Source organism: Hoplias malabaricus, chromosome 17 (assembly GCF_029633855.1).
Source record: "Hoplias malabaricus isolate fHopMal1 chromosome 17, fHopMal1.hap1, whole genome shotgun sequence".
Classification (NCBI taxonomy): domain Eukaryota; kingdom Metazoa; phylum Chordata; class Actinopteri; order Characiformes; family Erythrinidae; genus Hoplias; species Hoplias malabaricus.
This window is the reverse complement of record NC_089816.1, coordinates 4,705,784-4,717,098: the sequence shown is the minus strand read 5'-3', so window position 1 is coordinate 4,717,098 and position 11,315 is coordinate 4,705,784. Positions and strand designations below refer to the sequence as shown.

General features: G+C 36.9%; 1 protein-coding gene across 1 annotated transcript; it reads left to right on the top strand.

The window, feature by feature from the left end:
• The first annotated feature begins 3,480 nt into the window (after positions 1-3,480).
• arr3b (arrestin 3b, retinal (X-arrestin)) lies at positions 3,481-10,549 on the top strand. The gene is made up of 15 exons (XM_066649937.1): positions 3,481-3,530; positions 4,903-4,936; positions 5,771-5,801; positions 6,009-6,069; positions 6,154-6,198; positions 6,356-6,552; positions 6,629-6,688; positions 6,801-6,877; positions 8,671-8,806; positions 8,919-9,003; positions 9,124-9,190; positions 9,322-9,465; positions 9,842-9,949; positions 10,076-10,125; positions 10,470-10,549. The coding sequence occupies exons 2-15, from the start codon at positions 4,929-4,931 to the stop codon at positions 10,547-10,549; spliced, it is 1,149 nt and encodes a 382-aa protein (XP_066506034.1). The 5' UTR covers positions 3,481-3,530; positions 4,903-4,928.
• The last annotated feature ends 766 nt before the right edge of the window (positions 10,550-11,315 follow it).

The window sequence follows — 11,315 nt, the reverse complement described above, 5'->3', positions numbered from 1 at the left end:
GCGCACAAACTAAACAAACACAGAAAAACTCCAAGCCCCACCCCAAACTTCTGTTAATTGTCTGCAGCCTGTAACAGTCATTGTTTCTTCCACTCTTAAGTTGTCTGATGACGGAAATGAGGTCTGAGCCCCTAAAGGCACCCACCTACATGCTGTTTCCTAGTCTCTACTTTAATCTGTCTGTTCTGTGGAGAAAACAGGCTGCAGAGTGTCAGATGAGGGTAAAAAATATTTGGACACAAGCTGCTGGTCACAGTTACATGGCCTCATGGCACCCTCTTCTGTTGGAACAGAGAATAGAACAAAAGGAGATTCAGTTTGTGAGATGAATGCTAATACTAAAATTGACGGATAAATCACAGTCTAAAATACTGTAATTAATTAATTTAATCATTTGCTGTATAAATACCTGTACATACATTCATTTATTTGTCTTCTGTAACTATTTCATCTTGATCAGGGTCGCAATTGGTCTGGAGCCTACCAAGGTTCAAACACGTATCCTAAACACTTAAAACATTCATCTGCAAAATAGTCACTTTGCAGGAGAAGGGTTTGGGGGGGGGGGGGGCAATTTGGAGCATTTCTATTGGTCCATTCATCATGTTCACACAATATCAAACACAGCTGCTCTATTCAAATTATGCTGTAAACTAAAAATACAAAAAAATGGAGATATAAAATATCCTTTGATATCCTGTTTCTAACTAAGATTTTTTCTTTTTTCTTTTTTTTTTAACTCATTGTGGTTTAAAGAATTTGACTTGTCCCTGCTCTGCTACAGTGCCCATCCAATTACTCGATTGAATGTGTTTACACAACACAGAACTGGATTACGGTTCACCCCTGACCAAAGGGCTAATCCAACACACACACACACACACACACACACACCCGTTTTCATGCATTGTGGAGAATTTACATTGACTTAACTTCATGGACACTTACCCTAACATTATACTTAACTACAAACTGCCTTATCCTTACTCCAACTCTACACTTAAAACATGTTTTCACCTTCAAACTTAAGCATTTACGATGAGTTGTGTTTTGGTCCCAGTAACATGAGTGAAACCAGGTACACTTAAACAAAACATACACACACAGCTCATCAACTAACCTTCTCACACACTGATGAAACCTGAGGACAATAATAAAGGAGATATGTTACTTAACTAATCGCCTTAAGGACAATTATTCTCTGCATTTAACCCTTTCATGGTAGGGAAAACACAAACACATACACCAGGGGCAATGAGCATACATACAACTGGAGCAGTGGGCTGCCAGCCATAGCACCCAGGCAGCAGTTGGGGGGTTGAGTGCCTTGCTCAAGGCATTACAGCCCTGGATGAATATTCCCTGCTGGATCTGGGAACTGAGCCAGCAACCCTCCCTTAACTTAATGCCTTAAGTCAGTACTTTACAGTCCAAAATCTCAGAACTTCACAAGAGAATAAATAAGCTCTTAAGTTTCAATGGAAGTTAAATGAATACGATTTTTCCACGAATTTTCATGTCCATTGGTCAAAGTATAAAGAAATGTTAAACTGTTTGACGAGCAGTTGACATATACTGTCCAACAAGGTAAAAATTGTTGAAATTGTTTTGTTTGATTATTAAACATGTGTACTAAACATATACCTACTTTCAGCTAATAGATTACCAAAAAACATTTGTCTCAAAGCTTTAGATGGTACTGTTTCTGTCTGTGACATGAACATTAGAAATGGTTATTTAGCTTAGTAAATGAATGTTCACTTTGAATAAAAGAGAACAGAAATCTAGGATAGAATATTACTCAACACTGACAGTTAAGCTTCTGTTGCCCCAATGGATTTATTTACAACCTAAAGTAGAAAATTGTATATCATTGTTTAACATCACATCCTGAAATATATTTGTATACTTAAATCATCGTTCTAAAAGTCACAGGCTTATTCTCAATTTTCAGTTCCTGCAGATTACAAGAAGATCTTTAATCCACTTGCCTTATACCCATTTTATTTACGAAGCTCACCGAATGGACCTCGATCAGTGTGAAAAGGTACAGGCCATATGGTCAAGGTCAAGTCCCCTGTGGACCATCTGCCTCACAAGGAAAATCCAGTGATCACTTGGCATGATCCTCCCCCTTCATCCCCTACAATCAGAAAATAAGGTGACGTCAACATTTACTCACATTACTCAGATTGCATTCATGTTTAGCTGAATGAAATAAGTGTGTTTAAAACATTAGGGAAACCGTATCTAGTGGAAACTTTATTGCTAAATATGCACACACAACCAAATCTGTTAGTTTATTGGTTTTATAATCACTTCAGGAAAACATTTGATATGCTTATACAGATAACATGAAAATGAAACCCTGTACATTCCACTTTCAAAAATATACATTTAAAAAAGAATAAGCCTGAAGAGAAATTTCTGTAGTGGGGTTTAGCTAACCAAAACGAGCCACAGACAGACAACAAATCCAAAAGAAAATAAACAGAAAATAAAACTATTGAACTGCTAAAAATTGGTGGCATGGTGGAGAAACAGCTAGTGTCGCTCTCACACAAACAGACATTGGTAGGCGGATTGCCGTTTCAAAGATGTCCATGGGTGTAGGACTGGAGAGTTTGAGTGAATGTGTGAGTGTGTGGAAAGACTGGCACCAGGGTGTGTTCCCACCTTGCAGCCATTGATTCTGGGGAGTCTCTGGACCCTTGCGACCCTGAACTGGATGAGCAGTTACATATATACACAAACACACATACACACCCACTGTACCATCCTGTATTGATTGTAGATTGTGTGTTGATTTCATATGCCCAATATCATCTCTAGGACTTAGCTTTTGTTGTTTTATTCTACATAGATATAAACTGAATTTGAAATTCTGGGAGGGAATAGAAATGGACTTTAAATGCACATTCATTCTGTTTCTACCATCAGTGAAAAATCAGTACAGCATATTTTGTTCAGATAGTGTAGTGTTTAGAGGATTTCATCAATAACACTACCATCTGTCCTTGTTATTACACTAACCTATGTATAGTAGGTATTTTTGGAAGCGAATGAATGTCTATGTAGACCTGTGTCAGACAGCTGGCAGTGTTATGCAGACTCCATGATTCCATACTGGGACCATAGTAGGAACTTTGCCTAGGAGGTGGGACTTAACGCAGATTGACAAGGGACAAGACCTTATTATTTCATTCCACATAATCCAACCAAACATTCCCATTAATGACACCCTGCCATTCTCAAGAAACACTCTGCTTGCTTATCCAAAACCCAGCTTGTAAACATTTAATCCTTTTAAGTTCTTATTTTTATACTTCTTGTATCCATTAAAAGAAGAACACTAATGAGGTAATGGGATTGGCATCTAAAAGGGCACTCCACTGTGGAAGAGTGTGTGCACCATGAAGGGAGGGAGGAGAAAGGGTACGGAGTATAAAGGCAGATGGTGACTTACTGTCAGAGCAACCAGGCCAACAGATTACAGCCAGAGCACAAGCGCAGACAACCAGCAAAACGAGGTAAGGGCAAACTGGGCCAAAGCTTCAACTCTTGCACATTTTCTACAACTGAAAAGGACAGTAGAGCAACAATGCACACGGTGTACAAAGTGCTAAAAGATAGAAGACTTTAACATTCAACACAGCAATACATATTTTGTCCTTAATTTTTCAGTGTTATCAAGCAGAAAATTATTGTATTGTATTTGACGTTACATTTAGATGCATTTTCTGTTAAGGCCGTTAATAGAAGTAAGTAATAAAAAGAAAGAAAACATGTACCACTGCCTGAACTATGCTAATACTAAATGGTCACTGTAATATTTACAGACAGCAAACTACCCAGTCTTAAAGCATTTTTAATGACTCAATAATTCAATAATAATTAAAGAATCAATAATTTGATTCTTGTGATTCAAGAATCATCCTACCTTAATTAACATTTTATAATCACAATCACATAAGCACAAATGTATGATTCACATTGGTATCTTGATTACTACAACTACAAAATAGTGCTTTTAGTAGGGGATGATGATAAGTTGTTATGGTGCTCTACGATATGACACACTCCCTTTTCACCAAGTACTACAGAAAACACCTAGATTAATATTTCTGATGTGAAACATGGTAGAGAAGGAAAGCGTGTTGTGACTGTGTTTGACTTTAATGTTTTAAAACGTTACAAAGAAAAAAGCTTCCAAATAACCATAACTAAAGAATGAAAGCATATTTTTGTTTTAAGTACCTTATTAATTTTCTTTCGTTAATGTAGCAGAAAATTATTAAGTGAATAAATGCACTCATGATCTCTACATAATGGTATAGCACCTTTTAACACGTCTTCTCTCACACACACATACACATTTATTCACATTCATTCTGTATTGCTCTGCTTGTGACACACTTTAATGCTCTGTTCCTTAATAATGCAGCATTGTGGTCTTGACTTTGAAGCAAAATCACTAGTGTAGCAGACATTCCAAATAATAACATTTCTAAACAGCATGTGTTGGCTTAATTTATCTTCTGTAAAAAACATAATACTAAAAGAATTTTTAACTATTGCAATGGTTTTTAATGAATTAGTAATGACTATTTATTCATATTACAATCTCTTCATGGATTAAGGATGCTGGCCTTATCTCCCTGACTTTAGAAGCCGACATATTAGCAACCAGCAAGAGCTTATCCTGAGTGCAGCATTTGGCTAAGATTAGAGGACAGTCAATCGTTAATCTTCTCTTCCCAGATTAGCTGCACTAGATTAGAACTCATTATTTATAAGGTCATTATCTCAGCCATTTGAATGAGCTCAGGGCAAGATATCTGAATGCATGTTGTTATGCTGAGTGCTTGATCATTAATGCCATTGTCCCTATTTCCACTGTAGAAACCCTCAGCTGAGTAACTGCAATAATGTCAAGGTAAATTTTGGTAGATTATGCCATTCAAATATTTCACTAGCTCTGGATTTGTGGATGTATCACAGAGACAATATCACAGCTCAACATCTGTACTTGGTTATTTACATGATGAATTTATATTTTTCTTATTCTGTTTTACTAATTGATACCCTAAACAGAAATGTTACATTTTAGTGTGTATACATTGCACCTTCTCAAGTGTATAAATGTATATAGGTCTTCAGGCCTGTATTATTGATGGATTACCAGATTGTACTCAATCCTTCTTAGAGTGGATTTACTGGCTTAGGGAATACATGTAAAAGTAACAGTGCAAAGACTGATGTATCTGGCTGGCTAATCTCTTCAGGGTAGCTAGCAAGTGATAAGCTATGAAGGTAAAGTTAAGCTGCTTTACACTTACACGTTCAGTTTGAAATTACTTATTTACATTTTACAGCAACTTAAAATGTTAATTAATCTTTTTAACAGTCTTTTTACTAGTTGTGCCCCTACAACTGAACAAGCAGAGAATTATACCCATAGCCTTATAAAATCCTGTGTGCATCCCTCTACAACAAATAATCTAGACACTTCCTCTGATAGACAACTAAGGTAAATATTTTCTGCTTCACAGGGGAAATGTGAAAAAAAAAAACGAATCTAGACAAGGCATATTTTTCATTGGTTCCTTCTGACCCACGTGAGCTGAACACACATGAAGATATTGTTACTTCAGATGGAGAGATTTCTTTAAAAATATTTCTAAGCAAACTTACTTACAGCTTAGTTAGTTACATTAACAGCTCTGGGAGGAAGGTTTGTTTCTAACCTAATTATTTTGTGTTTGTCCAGAGTTTATAAGAAGAATAGTGGGAATGGTTTGGTAAGTCTGTTGCCCAAAGAGATATATGTACCTCCATTTTTGTCCATTTTTAGTGCTCTGAAATTTCTGAAAATGTCTTTTTAAGTTAACTTCCATATAAGATTTTTAATGATTATCACACGGGACACAGATTTGTTCTGTGACATAAGTAACTTCCATCACAAAGTATAATTACTCTGTGACAGCCTATGGATACTTTACTTTCAGATGTGCCTCTACTTGGGGAAGAGAGATTATATAGACCATGTGAACGGTGTTGATGTTGTGGGTATGTTCACATACATTACATGAGAATACATTAATGAGCAAATTTATATTTCTCGATGAATAAAGCTTGACATTTCATTGGCAGATGGAGTACTCAAGGTGGACACTTCAGAACTTGATGGAAGGAAAGGTAATGTAATGTAACCACCTCATATATATATATATATGGCACTTGCATTATACTGAATTGAGGTGGCCCCTCTGTTTCAGTAAATGTCCTCGCTCTCATAATTTAACAATTTTGAGGGAGAGATGCAAATATAAAAAATTTATTCCGTGTGGTACAGTCTGGGTTCAATTGGTCTGTGCCTTCCGCTATGGACGGGACGATTTGGATGTGATTGGACTGTCCTTTAGAAAAGACATCTGGATACAGCACATTCAGATTTATCCTTCACCACTTGGAGAAAAGCCGACTAACACCCCTATGCAGGATGCCCTCATGAAGAAAGCTGGGGAAGACGGTCACCCCTTCACGTTTAATGTAGGTGAACCTATGCACTACAGTTTCCATGTACAATTAAAGAAAACAACCTGAAAACAGCCTCTTGCTGTTTCAGATTCCTACAAATTTGCCTTGCTCTGTAACTCTTCAGCCAGCACCAGGTGACACAGGAAAGGTATTCTCAATTATTTTTTCTCTCACTTCCACACATTCATTCTGTATTGCTTTCTCTGTTTGTGACTCATTTTAATATTATTAATGAATAAATTTTAATATTCTTCATGCAGCCTTGTGGCGTTGACTTTGAAGTTAAAGCTTATATCGCAAATGAGGCAGACAACCCAGAGGAGAAAATTTGTAAAAAGTTTGTCCAGTTCGTTTTTTTTTTTAACGCAACATAAATCCAATATATATATATATACACAGACCCATTCTAAAAAATTTGAATATCATGGAAAAGTTGATTAATTTCCATAATTCCATTCAAAAAGTTAAACTTTCATAGATTATAGATTCAGGGCCCACAATTTAAAAGATTTCAAGTATTTATTTGTTGTTTTTTCACATAATTTCCAGCTCATAAAACCCACGAAAACAGGATTTCAAAAAATTTGAATACTGTGGAGAAATCAGCCCAATTTTTGCAGAGCATGAATGTTTCAAACTGAGTGTGACACACTAATCATTTACTAAACTCAAAGCGCCTGCAAAGGTTTCACCAGGTGTCATTAAATTGCTTCAGTTTGATTCAATTGTCTCAGTTCGTTTCAATATGGGAAGACTGCAGACATAACAACTGACCAGAAGACCATCATTGATACCCTCCATAGGATGGGTAAGTCACAAAAACCACAGCTTCAAAAACCACCACATTCAGACGCATCCGGGAGATGGGCTACAACTGTGGGGTTCCTCAAGTCAAGCCACTTCTGAACCTGAGCCAACCTACACTGATGGCCTTCAGAGTATTCACTGCCTCTGCTCCCATCTACCTCAAAAGACTCTTAAAACCATATGTTAGCGCCCGCCCTCTCCGTTCCTCAAAGGAGCGCCAACTAACACGGCCAACCCCCCGTACAGGTCAGTCGAGGCTATTCTCGTCTCTGGTACCACGCTGGTGGAACGAGCTTCCAAGCACCATCAGAGCAACAGAAACCCTCTCCGCATTCAAGAAATCCTTGAAAACCCAGCTCTTCCGAGAGTATCTCTTGCACTAAAAGTCTTTCTTTAATGCACTTATTACTTCCTGGCATAGTGCACTTAATGTAAGGTATTTTGTATAAATTGTCCTGTAGTTTGAATGTTAGATCCTCTTTTGTAAGTCGTTTTGGATAAAAGCGTCTGCCAAATGCATAAATGTAAATGTAAAATGTACAAAGCGTCTCAACTGGGCCAAGGAGAAGAAGGGCTGGAGCGTTGGCCAGTGGTCCAAGGTCCTCTTTTCCGATGAAAGTAAAGTGTGCCTTTCATTCAGGAATCAAGGTCCAAGGGTTTGGAGGAAGACGGGTCCAAGGTCATCGCAACAATCTACCAGAATGTTTTAGAGGACTTCATGATTTCTTCTGCTGAGGATCTGTATGGAGATGCAGATTTCATCTTCAAGCAGGACCTGGCCAGCCAAGTCGCCGGACCTAAACCCCATTGAGAATCTATGGGGTATTCTCAAGAGGAAAAAAAGGCCCACCAGACCCAACAACAAAGAAGGGGTGACAGCAAAGAAATCTGGCCTTCCATAACACCCAGGCAATGCCACAGGCTGATTGCCTCAATGCCACAACGTATTGAGGCAGTGATTAAAAGGGATTCCCAACCAAGTATTGAAGATAGACATATCGTTTTGAAAGTACCATATTTTGATTGATTTGATGTGATCCTAATTTTTTTTTTTCTGCAAAAACTGAGAAGTAGTTTGAGCTGATTTCTCCACAGTAATTTCTCCATGGATTTCATGGGTTTTTTGAGCTGGGAGCCCAAGTTATGTGAAAGTTTAACTTTTTGATTGGAACTATGGAAATTAATCAACTTTTCAATGATATTCTTATTTTTGGGAATGGGTCTGTGTGTATACATACACACACACACACACACACACACAAGATTATTATATGAATGTCATTATTTCAAAGATTTCATAGCTCCATCTCCTTGACATTTTAGGGATACTTGCAGATTGGTAATTCGTAAAATTCAGTTTGCACCAGACAAACTGGAGCCTGGACCCAAAGCCAACATCGTCAAGCAATTCATTATGTCAGACAAACCAATTCACCTGGAGACCTCCATAGAGAAGGAGGTAATTTTTTTTTAAATCTTAGTTTTCATTTGTATGTATCATAAAATTTAATAATGTCATACCATTTTGTTCCATCCTAATGCTCCATATTCTCTCTCAAATGTTGCAAAAGGTCTACTACCACGGCGATCCTATCCCTGTCAAAGTGAAAATACACAACGAGACTAATAAAATAGTTAAAAAAATTAAAATTTCCAGTAAGTAAAAATTTAAAAAAATAAATGATCCTACTGAATATTTTCAGATTAAAAGATGAACTGTAAACAATTATTTAACTATTTAGCTGTACAATTGTATTTGTACCATATCTCTTGCAGTTGACCAGACAACAGATGTTGTGCTGTATTCAGCTGACAAATACACCAAAGCTGTTTTCTGTGAAGAATATGGGTGAGTCCAAAAGTCATTACATGCTTGAAAATTATTTGTTTATATATATATATATATATATATATATATATATATATATATATATATATATATATATATATATATATATAGTAATGTATTTATACATTCAGGGACCAAGTGAATGGCAACTCAACCTTTGAGAAAGAATACAAAGTAACTCCTCTACTGGCCAACAACAAGGAGAAACGTGGGCTGGCACTGGACGGCCAGCTAAAGGACGAAGACACTAATTTAGCCTCTTCCACAATGTGAGTCAAAATTCAGATAAGGAAGAATTCATTAGTGTTACAAACCTTTGCACTCTCCCACTAAAATGCCTTATATGAATTAAAATAATACATTCAACTGACATATAATGTGAGTAAAAACCATATCACAATATATGCTACCAAATATGGTTCTCAGTTAATTTGCTTAATGGATGCATAGCCCTGTCTGGAAGCATCTGGTCTTGATATGTTGCTAAGCTCATCTATTTGGCCACCCTTGTGCCTTACATACATGTATTCAACAACGCACCTAAAACATCAGCTTCTGCCCTATGTTAATTGGAAGAATCAAATGTAATCAGTCACCTACATTCAAGTCAGTTTTGCGCTGACCGTCTCTTGTTTCCTCCTGTAGTCTGAGGGCTGGCATGGATAAAGAAGTACAGGGCATTCTGGTCTCCTACAAAATTAAAGTCAGCCTCACTGTGGCCAGTGGTGGTCTCTTGGGAAGTCTTACATCCAGGTTAATTACTTTAATATTTTAATATGAAATCTACTGCATATAGAAGGGATATCCTATGCAAGTAAAATAAATCTGTAAGGCACTATTACAAAGAAATGATACCTGTTTTACTATTTCTGTTCACAGTGACATTACCGCAGAGTTACCTCTGGTTTTGATGTCACCAAAGCCGGCTGGTGAGTGGTTTGTCATTTAAATGTTGGAGTTATAGGCAATGACATTAAATTGTGTATAAACTAACAAGCACTGCTTTTGTTTTCTTCTTTTCCTGCAAATGGAATAGACGTGTAAGTCTATACTGGATTATTTAAAAGTCAGTACAGGATGTTGGTCTTGCTTATATCTTTGTGGACTCCTGCTCATCCAACATTTTTTATTCTTCTTTCATTCAATAGCAGTGTGTACTTATCTGGAAAAGCTTTAAACCACACATTTGAACTATTGCCAGGTTCTGCATGTTTAAAATATCCTGTTAATTTTTCCCACCTGTATTTGTGTCTTTCACTCACTCTGTGCCCAGCCAGCCAGCCCCCCATGCCCCAACAAGACAGCTTGATATTGCTCCTTATTCAGTGGTATTGCTGTCCACCCATTCACTAACTCTTAGCTCTGTACAGAACACCATTATATGTCGTGTCCCAACTAACTTTTTCTTCAGTAACGTTCCCATACTGCCAGGCCAATTTTAAGCCTGCGCATGTCACATTAATCCATAATGATATTTAACATACCTAAAAAATACAAAATTGAACCCGACAGCTCTCAAAGCAGCAGCAGGTCACATTATTTTAGCATGTATTTTTCCTTCTTGATTCTGTAATGCAACGTATTTCAATTTTAACTCAACAAATCTTACGCAGTTCAGCTTTAAGATATTTCGTTTAATTTTGTATGCTTTAATCTGCTACCCAGATGGAAATGAATACTGGTTTGAGCATTTTCCAGTTTGAGCAAGTCCAACCCATTGAAAAATGATCTCTCACATCAGAGGAAATAGTTTTATTTTTTCAAAAGCCAGAGCTGGGTGGCCTTCACAATGGGCTTTGTGACATAAGGATCATATGCTGCTGCTCCAGAGTGTGCCATTTCAATTGATGCTTTTCTATAGAGAGTATAGACGACATGATTGCTCAAAATTTGGGGGCATTTTGTAAATTGCAGTAAAAATAAGAATTTTTAATTATATACAATTGTTTTCTTGAATATTTACTTAACTTTCAAAATTACATTTTTCAATGTTAGTGAAAACATTCTACAACTTTTTTCTTTATATTTGGCAGTTAAAGGAACACTAGGTAAGGTATTTTTACTCTTGGGTTCCCCCTACAGTTGCACTTTTTCAGCACGTTCCTGAAATCAAATGGAG